This window comes from Semicossyphus pulcher, unplaced genomic scaffold, assembly GCF_022749685.1.
Source record: "Semicossyphus pulcher isolate SPU_LCO1_2020_fin unplaced genomic scaffold, fSemPul1.0.p SCAF_28, whole genome shotgun sequence".
NCBI lineage: Eukaryota > Metazoa > Chordata > Actinopteri > Labriformes > Labridae > Semicossyphus > Semicossyphus pulcher.
Window position 1 is genome coordinate 7,011,608 of NW_027211702.1, and position 20,884 is coordinate 7,032,491.

The window sequence follows — 20,884 nt, forward strand, 5'->3', positions numbered from 1 at the left end:
TTCTACGAGCTGCCACAGACTCGATCACTGCGCGGCTCGGCGGGCTGCGAGCTGAACCCACCTCATTAACCCCTGGCTGTTGGGTTTGACCCCTAATCAGGCCACACCTCGCACACAGGAGCAGCCGTGTATCTGGCCTTCACATCAGGAGGCTCCACATGTGAACCTGAGAGCGTGTCGGACCACATGTTGATCCCACATGTGTTTCATGTTGTGGAGAAGACGTCAGGAGGCCGACGGAGGCCGAGTGTTTACAGAGCCTGCTGAACCTTCATCAAGGGGCTGTACGTCACACAGCTCTATATAAAGTTCAGTGGTAAAACATACACAGTGTTTCTGTGCTGTAGTTAGCTCACTGATTAGCAGGTTATTAAAGGATCATTCTGTTTAGTAAAACCTGAGTCTGAGGTTAAAGTTCATCTTTGTGCTCTGAAACTAGATTTCACTAAGCACCCTTCAGTATCTGTTTTAAAGAAACATTTTTTAATGTCACTTTTTAGGGACAGTTTTGAAGAACACTTCAGCTTCTGTTTCAAGGTACAATTTAGCATCAAGGTCTGTCTTAAGGTACACTTCGGATCACATCGGATTGTGGGTACTCTAAAGAGTCTGTTTAAGAGTCTGTTCCCTTCAGCGCCATTTTTAATGTCTGCTTTAGTTTCTGTTTCAAGTTATGATGTAGAGTCTGTTCAAGCCGCCCCGTCAGCATAGTTTTAAGGCCTGCTTAATTAATTTCCAACATGTGGCGTTTGTTTTACGGACTGTATTCTTCATTTCCAACACTTGGTCAGGTCTGTTTTGAGGTACATTCAGTGTCCATTTAAAGGTAACCTTTAGCATCTGATTTTGGACACCCTTACGCACCGGACACCTAAGCGCTGCGAATAGCCGCGGAGCGGAACCCGTTTCATTTCGGCGCCCATGTTAACCGATTGTGTCGTTCACACCAGACGCGTCGCGGTGCACACCTCCGCGGCCGGCTCGCGCCCTGCAGCGATCGTTTCGGCGTCTGGTCTATTTTTTCTGCGAGCCGCGAGCAATCGCGTCAATCCTGGCAGGAAGTCAAACATGAAACAACGAGAGAATTCGGTAAATTTTCAAAATTAAAATTATTTTCAAAATAAAACACCGCGATTGACAAATGCGATGTCATATTTGTGTGCTTTTATATATTTGTCAGCATCTAAACAGAGCGCAAGAGAGATGAAGATACACACATACACACAGACATAGACACACACACAGACACACACACACAAGAAAAAAAACAGCTCCAAATGTGAGTAAACGACAGCTGAGGAGCAGAGGCGTTTGTCGACCGGCGCGGAGAAATGCGCGTCTGGTGTGAACGGAAGTGCTCCGGCTCGAGCGCGATTTTCGTTGCGCGGCGCTTTGCAGCGCTTCGGCATCCGGTGTGTTCCCGGCTTTACGAGTCTCAAGAGTTTAAAGCATTCTTTAAGATGTACCTTTTGGAGGCAGAAGTACCCTTTAACGTCTGTGACATCTTTCTTTGTTTGCTTCCTTTCTTGCACATGGTAACATCTGTTCTGGGGAACCATTTAATGTCCTTTTGAAGGTATACTTGTGCATCTGTTTCTGGGTACCCTCAAGAGTCTTAAGACTTCAAAGTAAATTTTGATTGTCTGTTTTACTGCCTGTTTCCTTCATGTCTAACACGTGGTCAGGTCTGTTTAAAGGTAACGTCTGTTTTGAGTGACTCTTTGATTTAGTCGTTTCGTCATGTTTATGCAAAGCTTAACATCCTTCTGGAAGCATGTTATTGTGAGAATTAAACAGATCACATGAGATTTTTGCTCCCTGGTGATGTCACTTGTCAACTGTTTCTTCTTTCCTATTGATCGTTCGACTCGGAGCTTCACCTCAGATCCTCCTCAGATTGAAGTGTGTCACAGTGTGCAGTAAGAAGTGTGTCCCATGTGTTGTGTGGGCTCCTGCAGGCTGCGACTGACCCCTGCAGCTCGCTGTGGTTTCTCTGCTTTGATTAGAAAACACAGAGCAGCTGCAGTGATCCGACTCTCCCTCAGGATGCACTCTGAAGGTGGAGGACACATGCACTTAATTAAAGCAGCAGAGAGGAACTACTTTGTGTTTAATAAAATAAACATATTAATAAATCATGTTCCGGGTCGACTGTATGAACCATACAATATATTTACAGTAAATAGTCGTTAACCTCGGTTTAGTCACGCATGTTCTTTAAAGAGGACACATGACCTTTGCCCCGGGGCAGAAATGAGCCGAGCACCATCTGAATTAATTATTCAAACATCACGTAATGTTTCTGCTATGCAGCGTATAGATGTAGATTAACTGGGCATCTGAGTAGCATGGCTGTGTGTGACCTCGGGGAAGCTTTCAATCACTCTGCACATCCTGCTCCGTGGTTTCACATCCATCTGCAACACTCAGCTGTGTGATTGTTGTTTGAATTGGTCTATAAATCCAGAGCTGACGTCCACAGACTGTTCTAATAATATGAGTAATACTCATTTCTCTTTACATAAAATAACTCCTGTTTCCCGATTCATCTGAAGCCTCACGTAAGGACAGCTGGTGGAGAGATGTTAGCAATGAGTTAGCTCTAAGCATTCAGCAGACACACAGCAGCGTTCTTATTCATGTAGATGTTAATGTCCGCCTGACGACAATGTTTCAGTGTTTAACCACATGCTCTTAAAGCACAAGGAGAAGCCAGCGGAGACACAACAGGCAGTCTCGCATCACATCATTAGCTAGCCCTGTTAGCACACGCCGTTGTGTTGATACCAGAGCGGTTAGCCTGCTAATAAGGAACATGGTGACTGGAGATATGCTCCCAGTAAGTGTTGTGGAAGGAGAAGGCTTCTGTGAGCCGGAGCACAAGCCAACATCACGGCGGACAACAGCTACGAGGGTGGGAAACATGTGAGCTACGTGTTGAGCAACACAGAACAGAAGTCCATACAGTCCGCTATGCTGTGACGTCTGATGACAGAATGTTACAACAACTTTAACTGAAGGGCCTGTTAAAGTTGTTCAATGCTTTTGAAATGTTGTTGGCTATTTATTTACATTAATGAGAAAGTTAGTTAATGTTCTCTTACAGGCAAACAGCCGACTATCACCGGGCCGGGAGGTCGGTGTCCAACGTCTGTTTTTTTATTAGGTACTTAGATTACTCGAAGATTGAAATCACTGGAAATGCCCATCCCTAATCTTAACCTGCAAAATGCTTCCTGATGCTCATCTGACGGTGGCCCTGAGAGCTCAACAAACGCTGCAAAAACAAAACTGCTCTAGACGACAACGGAAAGAGCGGGAAACGTTTCCGAGTCACAGTGACTCAGATTCACGATACTTTATTCATCCCAGAGGGCCGTTAATTCTTACAATCGTACCCGTCCATAAGAGGAATAAATAGAACAGATAAAGTGCACAGGCTGACGTCACAATCAGGCGTCAACAACAACAACAACAACGTGTGATTACAGCAGGTTCACGGGATGCTGAACAGAAACAAAGGACTCAAACTGTTTAGTCACCTGATAGCAGAAGGAATAAGGCCAAGGACAAGCTAACCGGCCATTAGCATGCTAGCGCAAGGGTAACTGGTGATTAGCATGCTAGCGCAACAGTAACCTGCTGTTAGCATGCTAGCGCAACTGTAACCGGCAGTTAGCATGCTAGCGCAACAGTAAGCGTCAGTTGGCATGCTAGCCCAAAGGTAACTGTGATACTGTCTGTGTTAGCTTGGCGGGAGGGAGCTTCTGGTGAGCTCAGGAGGAGGGGCCAGTTTGATTGTGTTGTTGACAAAATGCAGGAAACATCCTCCTTATGATCCCTTTAAGATCCGGCTGTTTGTTTTATTGTTTGGCAAAAACAAAAGATCCAACTCAATGACAGCGTTTTCTTTTTGGAGGTTGAAAGCACCAAAAAAAGCTCGTGACTAAGAAGAACTTGAAGTTGTAATTTTGTTTCTGAAACTTTTAAATCGGAGCCTAAAAATGTTATTTTGGTTGCAGGAATGTCCTGTGGGGCTCCTCTCTACAGCCGGCCGTCTGTGTGCCCTGCATGCAGAGTAACACACAATCTCAACCATTCCTCCTTTCTGAGGTTGCTCAAGTGATTAACAGGCTCCTTTTATTCCTCCTGCATTAGCCTGGTTCACTCTGACCCCCACAAAAACGGCATACTTCCTTTTCCTCGGGCAGTCTGGGCCTGTGTGGCGAGGACGGAGGGGGGAGGGGCGGGGGACAAAAGGGAAGGAGGAGATTAGAGATACTAAGATGCACATGTAAAACCCTGCTGCATTCAGATGTGCCGGCCGGGTACCTTTGTGAAACCTGACCTAGATTGAAGAAAAGGCCAAACTCCAGGAGCTCCGGGCTCCTCGCAGAACAGACTGTTCTCTTTCATCAGCCCATTCGAGATGGCCGCGCACAAAGAGGAGCGCACTGTGCCAGGGTTCGGTCACAAGGCTGAGTGTGTCACAGTCTCAGGCAGGAAACCATGGTTTTTATTCTGTTTATTTTGGAGGGTAAATCAGAGACACCTCAGAGGTCCTGCAGAGGTCACGAGACGGACCGAGCGTCAGAGACACAACAAGTCATAAAAACGTAAAAATGAGCTTCTTCACACCTCGAACACGAGAGGTTTCAGGGGAAAGAGTCGAGAAAAGGCCCGGAGTCTGAAACCTGAGCTGCCAGTTGTTAAAGATTTGGCTCGGCTCGGCCGGTCCGCGCTGGGGAGGGATTGGGAGCGGGATGTTTTTCCATCTTTTCAGCGATTACCCCGTCCAGCAGGCACGGCGCACTCATGGGAACAGAAAACGCCTCGCACACTGGCACCGAGGACTCAGTGAGAGAAAACATCTGTAGCATTCCTCCGGTTTTCCATGCAGAGCGGGAATGTGTGTCCTCCTCCACAGTCTTATTGTCATTTCTCAATAAAACTCTCACCATGTGCTCACCATCAGGGTGACCCCATTTTAGACGCGTCAAACAGAGAAGCTGCACACAAAACGGGATTTTTGGTGTCGCGAGTAAAATAAGAGGGAAAGTCAGCAGACTTACACCAAGTTCACCTGTCATGGTTAGTTCTCCTGCTGTCTCCGAGCCGTCACTGTAGTTACAGAATAGAGAATCCCGATGATGTCAGGGTTACCTTAGGTCAGGCTTTGAGACTATCTAGAGCAAATTGGACAACGAGTGCATCATGGGAAATGTAGGACAAAGCAGGAGCCATCATGTTGTGTAGAAGAGTTTTTTAAAGAGCTCAAGGAGGCACACGGCTTCTCCGTAAAGTAACTGTAGTTATGCTAAACGCTGAAAGAGTCGCCCCCCATGGTGCATGTATAAGTGCATACATGTGCACATGTATAAGTGCATACATATGCACATGAACATGTGGTACATTTAAGGGTTCGCGTTCGGGGCTTTGGGCTTTAAATGCTCCTAAATCGTTTCATGTGCAAAATCAGATTTTAAAAACTCTAAGGACAAGAGTACAAATGTTTTTTATTGTTTTATCCCGCGTCTCCTTGTGTAGGTTAGAAAGCATGTACTTATTATACATTGTATACTTTCTGTGTATTGTGTGTTTATTGTATTTCTTTAGTTGCTCTTCTGTTATATTTTATAAATCTGACTCCAGGAGCAACACACACTCATTACAATGTACCAATAAACTTTGGTATTCTTTCTCCCGTCACAGGGCCGAGCAGATTCTAGAAAAGAAACCTGAAATGTTAATCTTAGGTTATCAGAGAAGTCAAAAACATAGAAGATTAGCCAGTTAGCTTTGTTAGCGTTACCCTCCCAGTTAAAATGCCTTACTGTTACAGCAGTGTCCCCAGGAAGAGCCAGGCTCGCAGCCAGTTTGACATAGTGGTCAAACCACATCATTACAACGTCCTGTGATGTTCACTGACCCAAAAAATGATTATTGATTATGATTATCCTGATCACGATGTCGTCTTCCCACGATTAAACAAATATGATTGACGGGGATATTTAAAAACTCTGCTGCAGAGCAAATCAAGCGCTCCCTAAACTAACAGCCCCTCCTCCAGGGGGCGATGGAGAGGTTTGGGGGAGCTAAGAGGTCATGTGATGAGCGTCTACCTCGCAGCGGCAGTTAAGAGAGGAAGAGTACACAACAGAGACGATCGGAGAAACTAAAGTCAAACGTCTGAACAGAAGACGCAGAGCTGGTCCCCTGAAACGGGTCAGCGCTTGTTTGGAGGCGTTTCAGGTTTAAGTGATGAAGAAGAAACAATAATCAGCAGAGAGGTCATGAAACCTGCGTCTGCGCCGCAAAGCAACACGACTTGCTTGTTGAAGCAGCTGAAAAAGCAGCACAAAGTGCAGCATGATGAGTGTGTTGGTTGAGTTTAGTGGCTCAGAGCAGCTGGAGGAGCTGAAACTTGTTTATTTAACCGACTTGTTGAATAAAATCAGTCAAATCTGAGTTAAGACTGAAAACAGGTCACGAGCACGTTAGCTTCAGCAGTCCAAACACTCCAGCGGCTCTGTCAGAGACAGCAGGATTAGCAGACGCCTACTTATTGTTGTCTCTGCCATGTTCCCACAGCTGAACTTGAGGCCTCCTGAGCGTCTTGTGTTGGTATCATGTGTACTAAATCACAAGCTCCAGCGCCCCGGGTCATTTTCTACCACACGATTTTCTCCCCTCTGTTTTTCCTGCTTCCCCCATTTCCTGTTCTCGGCCCCCAAATTGATCCTCAGACATATTGTTGGGGCCCGCTGACCTGTAAAACACAGTCAATGCTTCGGAGGCTTCGCTGGCTGTGGAGGAAATTACAGGCGGCTGACAGGCAGCTGAACGGGGGCTGAACGCTGAACGGGACCCGATATGTCCACATTTGATGCAGACAGACAACTTAGAGATTTCAAATAAAACATGTACATGGAAGAATCAGCAGCTTCTTAGCCGCTCCGTCTCACACTGACGGTGACAGAGGAAAGCCTGTGTGGTCTGTGTGCACTTCAGGTACTGATGTGGACCGACATATTGTCCCACAGACACAGACAGCGGTAACAGAGGAGGAAGAGATTAAGATTAGGAGACACTAAGGACAGGAAACAGCAAACAGACACGTCTTTAAACTCCGCCGTATCCCTGTTCTGTTTCATTTTACTTCACGTGCCGTCTCGGTAGCTCTCTCGCTCGTAGCCTTCAGTTTTGCATCTGTTGCAGCTGTTTCGTCTCTTTTCTTGTTTTCTCTCTGTAAACAAACCGACGTCAAATTTACCGGACTCCTTGCGGCGGATTTACATGATTACAGTTAGTCCTCCAGATGCTGTGATCAGAGCAGCATCCCTAGCAACGGTCTGTTCTTCATAGCAACAGTCTGCTATTGAGAAATAACAGACCTCAGAATGCCGTAATCATCCATCCATCCATCCATTTGTCCAGGGTCGGGTCGCGGTGGCAGCAGGCTAAGCGAGGTGACCAAGACGTCCCTCTGTCTAGCAACGTTTTCCAGCTTCCTGGAGGATCCCGAGGCGTTCCCAGACCAGGTGGGATATATAATCCCTCCAGCAAGCTCTGGGTCTACCTCGAGGTCTCCTCCAAAGGGAGGCGCCCAGGAGGCATCCTGATCAGATTCCCGAACCACCTCAGCTGGCTCCTTTCGATGTGAAGGAGTCGCGGCTCTACTCCGAGCTCCCTCCGGATGTCCGAGCTCCTTACCTTCTCTCTCAGGCTGAGCCCAGACACCCTGCAGAGGAAACTCATTTCGGCCGCTTGTATCCGCGACCTCACTCTTTCGGTCACTACACAAAGCTCATGAGCACAGGTGAGGGTTGGACAGTAGATCGGCAGGTAAATCGAAAGCTTTGCCGTGTAATAAATGCAGATATACAAACTGTAAGCATCTGAGTGTGAACACTGTGGTAACATAGCTTTGTCTGATCATTAGTGTTTGATGAAAGGGTGCAGAAGGCTCTGCTGTCACCTCTGACGAGTGGTTTGCCTTCTTTCTTCACTTCTGTTTCTCTTCTCATGTTCTGACTCTCTGAACTGAACAGATACTCAGAGTGATTTCTCTCACCAAAGAGATTTAGAGATTGTTTTAGCTCATCTTTTTCCTTTTCTTTTCATCTCTACTTTGACTGCTTAGTTTCTTATGTTCCTCCCACACAGATGATGGTAACATCCAGTTCTGCTCCTCGGTTAATAAACAAAGAGAGAAAATGATCCACATGACACTGACTCGGTTCAGAAATCTGGCCTCTTATTTCCATGGTAGAGGATCACATTTCCCGTCACTCACACTTTCATTAAGTTCCTCCTGACAAAAGAAACTTCTTTTTATCCAGACTGTGTGAGAGCAGAGAGACAGGCCGGCCTGGTGGGACCCAGGAGAGCTCAGACACAACAATAAGCTTCTTTATTACAGCCTGACAGTGAGGACAGCGGGAGACACCCTGAGGACCGCTCATGTTCATCAGCACATACGTCTGCTGTTGGAGACGCATGGAAATAGCCTCCACCAGAGTGTCTGCCAGCTTAGCGCCAACACAACAGCTCGTGTTTCAGCAGACAGTTATTAACAGCCCCAAACACAAACAACAGACTGAATGTGACGATGAGTTCAAGCTACAACTGTGGCCGAAAAACAGCGACAACATTAGCCTGAGGACACGAGCTGGTCGAGATCTGAGGTCGTCAAAGTGTTGACTGATGAACTGATGAAGACAAGTGAGACGAGGACTTCCCCTCCTCTGTCCACAGCTGCTTCGACACAGATTAAACTGAACCATTTGAACACATCAAAGAGATCACACAAAGAACGATCCATCCACTTATAGAAGGAGTGGACGAAGCCAGCGCGATGTCATCCAACGTTTTGTGGAGTTTTGGCTGCCGCCATGTTGTTTTTTTTTAGGCAGAAGTGACCATATTTGGACAAGAGGGTGAAGCTAAGGAGGAGCGAGCTATCATCTTACATTAATGCTAGTTAGCAAGCTGCATCTGTCTTTTAGTGTAACTGTCACACTAGCTCCCCCAAAAAGCCACGCATGAAAGCACATACATACAGAATTTGACTCCAAATGGGACCATGGTTTGCAGAATGAACGTAGGCGGCCTCAGATTTGGTGTTTTAGCCGTCACCATCTTTAAAAAAGCCAGAAAGGACCATATTAGGACAAAAGGGTGGAGCTAGAGAGGAGCAAGGGAGTAGTGTAGGTTAGCAGCTTACACTAGCGGTAGCATCCTTAGCTAGGTGCAGCTGTGATTAATGGTAACTGTGACACAAATTTGGATGCTAATTTAGGCTAGCGAAAAACAGGCTGTAAACAAAATGAAGACTTGAAACTAGAGACTGAGACCATAAACTCATTAGGAACATGTTTACTGAGAGAGTTAAGAGAGAGAGGAGGAGGAACATTTTCTCATAGACCCCCTGCTGGCCATTAGAGAGAATGCAGGTTTAAGGCACTTTGCAGTCACTGTTGTTCACACTGTATTTCCCTGAAACTGAGGAAAGGAAACTCCGAGCAGCTGGACAGAAGTGAACATGGCAGCTGGTGTCTGACGGCTGCAGAGTGTATCATGGATCATGTTGATGTCTGAATGAAAGACTGAACTGTTGATGAGCTTCTGTGCAGCCTAATTCTATTAGAACATACCCTCAGCCTCATTTAACTGTCTGTTTCTTAACATGAAGACGGTGTGGGTTTCAGATGGTCAGGGGGTCATTAAGGAGTAATGTGTAAGGAGCATGAACATCCGTTACAAACTATGACAACCTTTAGCCTCAAGCTTTGAGCCACCATCCTGACCTCGCTGATTTGGACTGATGGAGACTTCAGAGCAAAGGTCACTGTCATTTCCTCTTGGTTTGAAAATTGAAGTCAGTGCTGAAGTGTCTTAAACCTGCATTCTTTCTAACGACCAGCAGGAGGCCTCTGATTCTATAGAAGTCTATGAGAACATGCTCCTCCTTCTCTCCTGATGTATTCCCTCAGTAAACATGTTCCTAACGAGTTTATGGTCTCAGTCTCTAGTTTCAAGTCTTCTTCAACACAGCATGATGTTCATTTAGTCACTGATGCTCCCATTGAGAGTCACACAGACCAGGCAGAAGGGAGGGGTTAGGGCGGAGCTACCAAATAAAAAGAAAGCTCTCTCAGGAGTCGGCCTGGACATTTGTTTGAAGTCTGGTCTCTTCATCACTGTTACTGTGAATGTACCTTTCTTACCAAGTCAGCACTTGCTTTAGCTGATGGCTAGCATTAGCTAACACTTCCCCGCTCTTCTTCTCCACCCTCTCGTCCAAATATGGTCACTTCTGGCTCCAATAAAGATGAGCTGGTGCAGCCAAAAAGCCGAACTCAAGACTTCAGAGCAGTGCTCCACAAACCAGTGGGTGATGTCACATCCCATTCCTCCACACTGGGGACAGACACTTCATGATACATGTCACAGCAGTCAGGCCAGCTGCTGTGGAAAATCCCTCTGAACCAAAAGAGCCGGGCAACATCAATTAAGCTGCTCTTCAACCTTGTGTCTACTGTGCTGGATTGTCTATAGCGCTGATTGTAAATGTTCCTCAGCGAGACAGAGACAGCCGAGTTCTTCTGCTCGTGGAGCCGTGCAGACAGTGCCTTCATGTCCCAGGATGCACTGCAGCCTCAGCCTTGCTCTGCACTCATATTTATGGATGCAATGTGGTCTTGAGTTTGCATTTTTAGATAAACAGGGAAAGGTGGAGACAAAACATTCAAGCTCTCAGTTCTCAGCTCGTTCTTCAGGGACGCCAACTGTTTCACATAAAGGCTCTGGTGCAAGACTGATGGTTGAAAATCTGCAGAGTTCCCCTTTATATATATACGTTTCATTGAGGTGGAAAGTGCTAACATACAGCTAATCATAAGCTAATCTTGTTTACAAATGATCAGTCTGAAAACCAGCTGTAAACTGTTGAAAAACAAGGATGAAATGAAAGTAAGTTTTGGAGTATCTCAAACTCTTACTTCACTCACTCGAGGAAATGTGTGTGTCTGTCTGAGCCAAAAACAACAACAAACAGTTCTGTTCCTGTGTGTGTGTGTGTGTGTGTGTGTGTGTGTGTGTGTGTGTGTGTGTGTGTGTGACAGGTCAGGTCAGTAAGACGACACCGCTGCCTGCTCGCCCTCTCTTTAGTTCAGAGACTTTCATAGAAAAACCAGATTCACACAAAGAGCGAGCTCCTCACAGACAGCAGCAGCTGCACGACTCACCACTCGAGCAGTTGGAGCCCCCCCAGCCCGGCTCACACTGGCAGGTGTTGGGGGCCATGCAGCGGCCATGAACGCAGCTCTCTGCACAATGAGCTGGGTGGAGAGGAGACAGGAAGACACGGATCAGGACGGGCACACAGGACTTAAAAATGACATCTCGAGAGTTTCACATGTCGGCTGAATAAAGGGAAGCAGGATTTCAACATGACAACTAAAATTAGGACTTGGACTCGGCTGTGAGACTTCAGATTTCCATGTCCAAAGACGTAACTCGACTTAATCCAAAATAAAATCGAACCACTTTGTTTAAATCTGCATCCTTCAGGTTGTAAATAATCTTTGCTTTTGGCTCTCAGATCGTTTTAAAAAGATCATCTGGTTTAAACAGATTTACAGCATCCAAAAGTTTTCAGACTTCACTGCATCAGGTTATGTTGAGGGCAGAAAAGTTGCACTTAATGAAATCAAACTCTCATCCAGGTCGTGAATTATTGTCACTGTTCCTGAAAGTGAGATTTAGTTTTTATACGACAGATGTTCTGACACACTTTTGTTCTTATAAGAACACAAACAAGGAACAAAGGAACCGTCTATTTACTAAATTAGATAACTCTTTTCCAGTATTTATTTCTTTGTGCGGTGAAGGTTATTTGGTTTATTGTTTTTGCAAAATACACACTTGATGTGGAATTCACACATTTCCAAAGATGGGCCCTGGTTTGACATATTTTGGGGTCTTAATGACTAAAAAGATTCAAGAATTCCTTTTTTTCAAAGCCAAAAAACCACCGCTCCGTCGCTCTCTTCAAAGCCACCAGACTCCATTAACAAAAACAGCATTTTAAAGTGCAGCACACAGGAGCTGCTGGTGTAACTGCTGCCTCTATATGTTTGTTTTTTGAGTTTAAATGTCTTAAACAAAAGTTGGATTTGAAATAAACATTTAAAACAACAAAGTCAATAACACAAACAGACTCCCTGATTGAGGCAGCAGGAGACAAGCAGCACCTGTGTTCTGTCAGGTAAAGTTACTGTTTTTCTGAATGGAGTCTGGTGTCTTTGAAGAGAGCAATGAAACATCTGTTCCTGGTTCTCTTTAACTCTGAAAAATGTTTTAATTAGGGAACATTTAATGTCATTTTGTGAGAGTTAAGAGGAAAACATGGATAATGAAATGAAATAAATTCAGATCTTTGACGAGTCTGTCTCTGTCACCGTCGCCCTGCAGGAGGCCTCGGAGCAATCTTAAATTACCAACTGCCTCTTCATGCAGAGGACACCGGTCAGTAGTCAGAGATAAACAGTACCTGTGTCTTCTACATTTGCTGTTACAGGGTCGAGTTCACTAAGTAATGAGGCTACTGTGCACCCTCTGGCCCCCTGTTCAGAAGCCAACAGGCGGTAACAGGTGTGCAGCCACAGAGGCCGGTGGCAAAAACAACAACTGTTGTTGGGCAGCGACAGTAAAAGAAAGCTTTATGCTAACGCACGGCATGCTGCTGTGAGGGTGGAGGTAATCTGTGATAAGAAAGTCATAACGTGTGTGTGTTTCAGCTGAGACAGAGAGCACGGCTTTATTCATGCAGGAGCTGTGAAAATGTGCTGCACAAGTTCAGAGGGGGCTTTATTTCAGAGTGAAAAGACTTGTTGTGTAAGACAGGATCACATGCTGCTCTGAGAGACGCACAGAGACTTCAGGCGACAAACCGTTTCAGATCGGAGTCAGAGTGAAAAGAAATCTAATTAAAATGAGATTAAATTTAGAACTTGAATGGAGTCAGTTAGCCCGCGCCACACTCACATTTAAAATATATACTGCAACCTCATTACTGAAAAGGGTTTCCTCAAACTGTGATGGGACACAGACGCCAGGTGAAGCTGAAAACACGGAAACAGGCTGCAACATAATCCTTGATGGGTCAAAGGTCGTCCACTAAAAGTTCTTGTTGTTTCCACTGACAGGCTCAGATTGTTATTCTAAGTGTGTGACAACATGACAGAAAGGATCCCTACAGAGATAGACCTTTGTGTAACAGAGGAAGATGATTGCTTTAACCATCGCTCTCTGCAGACACACCAGACTCCACTGACAAAAACAGTAATTTTACATAGAAGAGAAGAGGAGGTTCTGGTTTACCTCTTGCTTCAAATGATTAGTTTGTCTTTATTGTTCGGTAACTTTGGTGTTTTTAAAAGTCATCTTGGATCTAATAGAACAAAATCAAACTAACAGTTAGAACCTGTGAGTCAGTTAGACCCTAAAATATGTTAAAAAAATAGGGCTGAAAATACCAGAATTCCTGTTTTGGTCCAGTTACACTTTTATTGTGCATAAACACCATTTGCTGTCATTAATTTGGTTATCAGTATTGATCATGTCCTTCTCTTGTGTTAATCTTTCTGTTGTTATTGTGAATATGTTTAAACTTTAAATTAAACTTGTGTCTTCAGTTGGTGCTCAGATACTCACGAGCACAGATCTCTCCGTTCTCGTAGAAGCCCGGGCAGCACTGCGACTTCCTCCGGTACATCGTCTTCTCTCCTCTGCGGTACGCCGTCCGATAGCTCACCCTGCACGCAGAGAGGAAGTGATGTCACACGGGATCTTACATGCAGGAAAGAAAAGGCTACTAGATGCAGTGTAGTTTAGTTTGTGGTTATAAAATCTGATGGAGATGCTGTGAGGCCCAAAACTGTCTGTGTTATTTCTCATCATCATACAGAACCTTTAAAAACTGACAATGAAGAGATCAAACAGCAGCAGCTCTGAACGTCACACTCTCTGGTTTGTGGTTAATGCAGCTAACCTTTAGGATGCTTACAGTGTGATCGTGTGGAAGCAGCTGATGCTCTGTAACATCAGCTGATAGCGTCAGCAGTCTGCTGCGCACAGGTGAAAAGTTCACATGACATGACCGAGCTCTTCCGGGTTCAGAGATAAGAACATGTTAGAACTTCTGCCTCATGTTCCAAACAGAGTTCTTTAAAATCTAATCAATTAAAAGCAGCTCAACCTTTAGTTTCTGTATTTACAGGTGTATTAATGTTCAGATCTGATTCATGCTGAGGTGTTCATTTAATACATGTTTATTAGAACAGTCGTCTATACTTGTTTTAGCACTGTTGTCCTGAGCAGTGCATGCTGGGATGGAAATGTGAATGAATATTTTAAATATTTCAGTGTAAATGATTCTTTTAAATATCTCTTAACACGGTTTTCAGATTTCGTTTCTTTTGACTTTTCTTGTATTTTTTCTGTTTGACTCATTCATAAAACACTTTTCATTATTACTGTAAGAATTCTACTTTCATTAATTACACATCTGATAATATCTCTGGATTTTATGTCCTTGCAGAAAACTTTGTTGCTTAACGGCTTTTAAAAGTTATTTTTAACCCTCCTGTCGTGTTTGCTTCTCCCCCCTTCCGTCTGTTTTAACGGCTCTTACACAAAAACCTTTGATCGTCATCAAACACCTTTTAAAGCTGTAAACAATCTCAGACTCGTGGTTCACATGAACAACTGCAGTGAATATACAAAGCAAAGACATTGAAAATGTATTCCATCAATGTTGTCTTCATTTCTTTCTTGTTCAACTCCAGTCTCCTCTTCTTCTGGTTCAAAAAGTCGGTCCAGTTGTTCAGTCTGAGATGTGTGGTTCATGTGTAATCTAGAGTTACCCATTCATTTCCTATATGGCGTCTCTATTGATCGGGAACACCGCAGTGTTACAAAGTCGACTGAACCACTGAACTATCAATGAAAACGATGATCAGAAACTTAACATGTTCCAATGCCTCGTGTGGAGGCGATCATCAGACCTGGAGGTGATCGAATGTCAAACACAATATTTATGATTGATGAAAGTTATAAATCACACGACAGGAGGGTTAAATGGTGTTATTATTACGACTGTTTGTATCTGTTGTTGTTTCTAATATAAGTTAACTCTTGATTATCACATTGTGGAAGCATCGCTGCCTTTAGTTTTAACTGCGTTTGAGGGTTTAACAAACATACATTGTATGGATGTAGTGCTCCTTGTAGCACAGGATGGTGTTTCAGTGCATGCCGCCTGCAGCTGGAGCTCTTTGTAGAGACTATGAACGACTGAATCAGACTCATTAGTGACCTTTAATTGTTTTCTTTTTTATTTGTGTCTCAGTGTTGGTGACGGATCTGTCCAAGAATCATCAGCAGTGTTGGGAGGTTACTTTGAAATGTACAGTTACAGAAACGTAAAAAATAATGTAACTATTTAAATTATGACATCAAAGTTATGTTATTACATTTGATAACTTTTTGATTACTTCTCTAACAAATGTGTTTAAATTAGGATAATCCTGGGGCGCTGTTTAGCTCAGTCGGTAGAGTAGGCGCCCCATGTACAGAGGCTACAGTCCTCGTCGCACTGATCGCAGGTTCGACTCCCGGTCTGCCGATCATTTGTGCATGTCATCCCTCACTCTCTACTCCCAACATTTCCTGTCTATCTTCAGCTGTCCTATAAAAATAAAGCCAAAAAAGGCCAAAAAAATAATCTTTAAAAAAAAAAAATTAGGATAATCCTTGAAGTCCTACAAACCGACTGCGCTCTCATGTCAGAGGCCTTTTCTGACTTTATAACAAACATATTGTTTCATTTCCAAATTTAAAAGGCGTTCAGTTCTTATCTGACAGGACCACCCGCCTCCATGGGGTCGACTGGTGCAGATTAATGTGATTTGATTGGCAGCTGAGAGGTGGTGCAAATTCAAAGAGGAGAACCAATCAGAAACAGCGCACAAAATGTAAACGATGAGAGGAGCCAGTGAGGATGCAGAGTCTCATGTCGGCCCTTAAAGAAAGCCGTGCGGTCCTTTACTAAACCTGCTCTTCATCACTGTCAGGTGTCAGCGCTGTGTGTGTGTGCGTGTGTGTGTGCGTGTGTGTGCGCGTGTGTGTGTGTGTGTGTGTGTTCTCACCTGTGTCTGGTGCACTTGAACCAGTTGAGGATGTCGGTGCAGCTGGTGTAATAGATCTGATCGTACGGATGAGCGTACGACTCCTGCACCGTCACCGAGTAACTGTAAACACACAAAGAGAGAGTCAGAGTGAGTGTGTGTGTGTGTGTGTGTGTGTGTGTGTGTGTGTGTGTGTGTGTGTGTGTGTGTGTGTGTGTGTGTATGTGTGTGTGTGTGTATGTGTGTGTGTGTGTGTGTGTGTGTGTGTGTGTGTGTGTGTGTGTGTGTATGTGTGCGTGTGTGTGTGTGTAGGAATTTCATGCATGACCCATGTTTATCACCCCCCACACCGCCTCTCTGCCTCTAAGTAGCACTATTTTTGATTGTTTAAATCATTAAGCTGCTTCTGTGTGTGTGTGTGTGTGTGTGTGTGTGTGTGTGTGTGTGTGTGTGTGTGTGCGCGTGTGTGTGTGTGTGTGTGTGTGTGTGTGTGTGTGTGTGTGTGTGTGTGTGTGTGTGTGTATGTGTGTGTCTGAGTGTTTGTGTGTGTGTGTGTGTGTGTGTGTGTGTGTGTGTCTGAGTGTTTGTGTCTGAGTGTTTGTGTGTGTGTGTGTGTGTGTGTGTGTGTGTGTGTGTGTGTGTGTGTGTGTGTGTGTGTGTGTGTGTGTCTGTGTGTTTGTGTGTGTGTGTGTGTGTGTGTGTGTGTGTGTGTGTGTCATGGATTAAACCCCCACGTCCCTCTGTGTGGCCCTGTCTGTCAGAGGCTTGTATTATATCAAGATTGTAATGATTGTGTCTCACCGACTGTGTGAGGGGGGGGGGGGGGGGGGGGGGGGGGTGACAGATTTTCCTTATGACTTCCTCGTGAGCCGCTCTCACCACAGGTCCCTGGGGGCAGAAATGTTTCACTTCCAGAGGGATACAGTTGGAGACATTTACTGTATCCGTCTGTGATGGGCAGAAAGATAATTTAAGTTTTGTTGGTTCCAGTTTTTATTTTTTTTTTTATTAGTTTGTTGTTAAAACACATTTTGTGTAAACTGCTGCTTAACTTTTAGTGGTTACATCTTAAATGTGCATATTTAACAGATTTAACAGATTTAAATGTGGACACAAAGCATTATTTAATATTGTTAATGCGTTGCAACGTAGATGCAGTTCCTCTGGTGTCCACTTGAGGCTGTCTCCAGCAGTGAGTCAGTCCCCATAGAGCCCCATGTTAAACTTTACAGCAGAAATAAACATGTTTACAGCCTGGTACAAAAAACAGTTTGGGTCTCTATAGCTCATTTCTCTCTTCATGACAACTGTACGGGGAGAATCTTTATACAGCTCACCTGTTTACATTATATTAAGGCTTAAAGTGACGCAGCATTAGGGGCGTGGCCTCTTTGAGTGACAGCTGGGAGCTGCTAGTATTCAGTCACTGAACGTAACCTCTGGGCCGTGTTTGTGCTGTTGGAGCCTTTTGGAGATTTGTTCATGTAAATATCAGACAGATAATCTGTGTGTGCGCTTTACTGGACGAACAGACCGTCCAACACGTCTCACACACTGTTTTCAGACTCAGTCACATTATACTGTTGTTTCATTTATTTACAGGAAAAGTTGACTTAGATTAAGCTAATGTTAAATAATCTGTGACCTCTGAGGGTCAGATCAGTGCAGAGGGAAGTGAAAGTGTTGATGGAGCGCACAGAGGAGGCCGAGCGGAAGAATTGGGAATTCTTTAGATTGAAACATCGGGTCTTTGTGTTCACTCACACGTCAGGCGACCAAATGAAAGGCAGTGACCTTGAGTAAAGTACTGACAACTAAATATTTCAGTTCTCATCGTGTCATTTTTCACATTTTACTGCTGAAATGTCAAATATTAAACTTTTACAAAATGTTTCGTAACATCTTATTAAGTCGGACAGAAATCCACCAAAAATTTGTGAAGTGAAATAAAAGAGAAAAGCAGAAAATCTGGACCCTAATTCATCTTATCTTATATAACTTATATAACTTATATATATATCTGCATCTATCAAATATTTTTCCCACTTGATTCATAATTTAGATTTTTAAATGCCTTAAAAAGAACCCCACTTTAATAACTGCCAGTGTTCACGTGGTGACGTTAAACTTAGATTTCCTTTGTTAACTGTGAATTTTAAATCAAAGATCCATCTGAAGCTCATCATAATTCATACCTAACATGTATTTAACATATTGTAGGGGTTGGAGTTTGTCCGGAGTTTTACTGATTCAGTTTTTAACAAATTCCCAGAGAAGTCGACAGACGGCCCCGACAGAACGACATAAAGCTTAATAATGAGCGTTTGTTTATCCTGAATATGTTTATTTCTGAGACACAAAAATTCAAAAGGGCGGGGCTACCTGTGATTGACAAGTAGCTACCATGGCGACCTTGTTCAGTTGTACTAAAAGACACTCTGAGGAGTCGGCTGTTCGTTGTTTCAGCAAGAACACTTTGTTTAAAGCCTGTTTTAAGCTAGCCAAAACTAGCATCCAAACTAATATCACAGTTACTTAGAGTTTTGGATGCACCTGGCTGACCGAGCTAGCGTTAACTAGCTGCTCACTTTGTGTTTGCTAACCCCACGCTTCTCCCAGAATGGACCCCCCAAAAATATGGCGACTTCCAACATGCCAGATCTGTTATGTTGCTACGCTAACCCACTGTGGGTTTCTGTTTAGTCGGTACACTAGTCATCTTTAAGTTCCTTAAACAATAAACATGATTTCCTGCTGACGAGCTTCAGTTGTTTTAATAACTAAGTTTAGAAAAAGGCTTGTGAAAAAAAAACGTCCAGAAACTGTAAAGAAGAATAAAACCCTGCAGACTTTAAGACGGCTCATTACCACACCGCCCTCCTCTGACTCTCCGCCGTCAGTCAGAGGCTCTGAGTGTGTCTACAGCTGTTTCCTCAGATTAGTCAGTGACATGAATATATCTGGGAAATCTGCCTCTACCTTTATTCTTTTACACGTCTCTTAATGTGTTTCCAAGATTCCTTTTCAGTCAGAAATCAGCCGACAGATTCGTTCACCTTTTCAACACCTCAGGCTTTTAGCTGCTCTTGTTAGCACTTTGTTTTACGTTTTTGTCGTCTGAATACAAACAGGAATGTTAACACGAACGAGATATGAATGTTAACACGGGAACTTGAAGGCGTGTTCAGACCAATCGTGCAGCATTTTCCCTTCACGACTGGTGCCACAGCTGATCAGTTGTGTTTCTTCTCGTCTGTCTGCACGACGACAAACAAACCTTTTTTAAAACGCTTCTTTTTTTGAATGGAGTTTGGTTTGAACATTTCTGACACGATCAGGTCTTCAGGAGAAACTCAGTGCTGATTGGCTTATACACCAAATCTGTACTTGATTAGCACCGTGAGATTCGTTGGGTCTTTGACGTGACTTTAAATTGCACTGTGTGAAAAATGTTTACAGCCTTTTGGAACTTTTGACAGAGACAAGCTAGCTGTTTCCCCTGTTTCCAGTCTTTATGCTAAGCTAGGCTAACTAATTCCTGATTTTTATTGAAGCTTAAATTCAGACTTAAACAGCGCTGCGTTAAAACAGCACAGCGCTGTTTTAGAACCAGAGAGACATTGAATCACTTTATGATGCTCTTAGCTCTTTTTGCTAGCAGTATTAGCATGGCGACAGGGATCAGTAGGAACTTCTGTCTTTGCGATGGAGGCCCCTGAGGTGAAACGACAGCAGCATCATGTGACTGACCTCTCCCAGTGGCTGCAGACGTTGGGATCCTCCAGGTTGAGGGAGGAAGTGATGCAGGGCAGGAAGCAGAAGGCCACAGCCAATAGGACGGTCCTGTGGCAGCGCAGTGAGGCGGCCATCACAGACGGAGCTGCTGCACCTTCAGAGAGGAGGAAGAGGAGGGGGCACAGGTTTACTGTCTGCACGCGGAGTAGAAAACACATTTAAATAAGGAGGGAAAGCCAAGTCCAAATCAGAAACTTCTGAGCTTTGAAGAAGTCACAGAAATACGACGACTGAAATACTGTTTTTTATTGGTTACAAAGAGAGTCCAGAGACTCTGTTGGTGTAAACACATTTTCAGCTGGAACCTTACATTTCCAAAGCGCTGTCTGCAGTGTCGCAATATAAAATTAAGTGAAAACAAATGTGGGCGACATATTTAAAAGTGTTTAACAGATTTGTGACAACCGAACCACAGATATGAAAACACTTCTTTCTGTGATGTTTTGTTTGGAACAATGAGAGAACTCCAGGAACAGATCGGTGCCTCCACGCTGTTAATTACTTCCTCTAATGATACAGAGGAGCGACAGGAAACTACAGGAGGCGTTTGAGTCCCTCGGCCTGATGACAGAACACATTTAACTGACTTGAAGCAAAACAGCTTAAAGAGAAAAGAAAGTGAATCAGAGAAAGGGAACAGGATCTGCGTTGCATCATTTTAAACACATTTAAACTTTAACTAGAAGTTCTGCTGCTCTGTTAAAGTCAGTGTAAATCCTGCAACTGTGATGACAGAGCTTCTTGTGCATCTTGTGGGTTTGAAGGATTAAAAGTCAGAGTTTCTATTGTGAGCTGTGTTTACTGGCCGTCTATTTACAGGAACAAAATAAGACGTGCTGGTTTCTCTGTGGGTTTACACAAATATCTGTCTTTACTCTGTTAGAAGACGTCGGGCG

General features: G+C 44.1%; 1 protein-coding gene across 1 annotated transcript in view; it reads right to left on the minus strand.

Annotated features, from left to right (window-relative positions):
• Window positions 1–20,062, minus strand: part of megf10 (multiple EGF-like-domains 10) — a 39,446-nt gene extending 19,384 nt beyond the window's left edge. Inside the window, exons 1-4 of the mRNA XM_069677141.1 lie at window positions 19,944–20,062; window positions 16,215–16,316; window positions 13,720–13,820; window positions 11,250–11,342 (exon numbers count right to left, since the gene is read on the minus strand). Coding sequence (XP_069533242.1) covers window positions 11,250–11,342; window positions 13,720–13,820; window positions 16,215–16,316; window positions 19,944–20,062 — 415 coding nt within the window. The remainder of the gene's footprint in view (window positions 1–11,249; window positions 11,343–13,719; window positions 13,821–16,214; window positions 16,317–19,943) is intronic.
• Window positions 20,063–20,884: the final 822 nt, after the last annotated feature.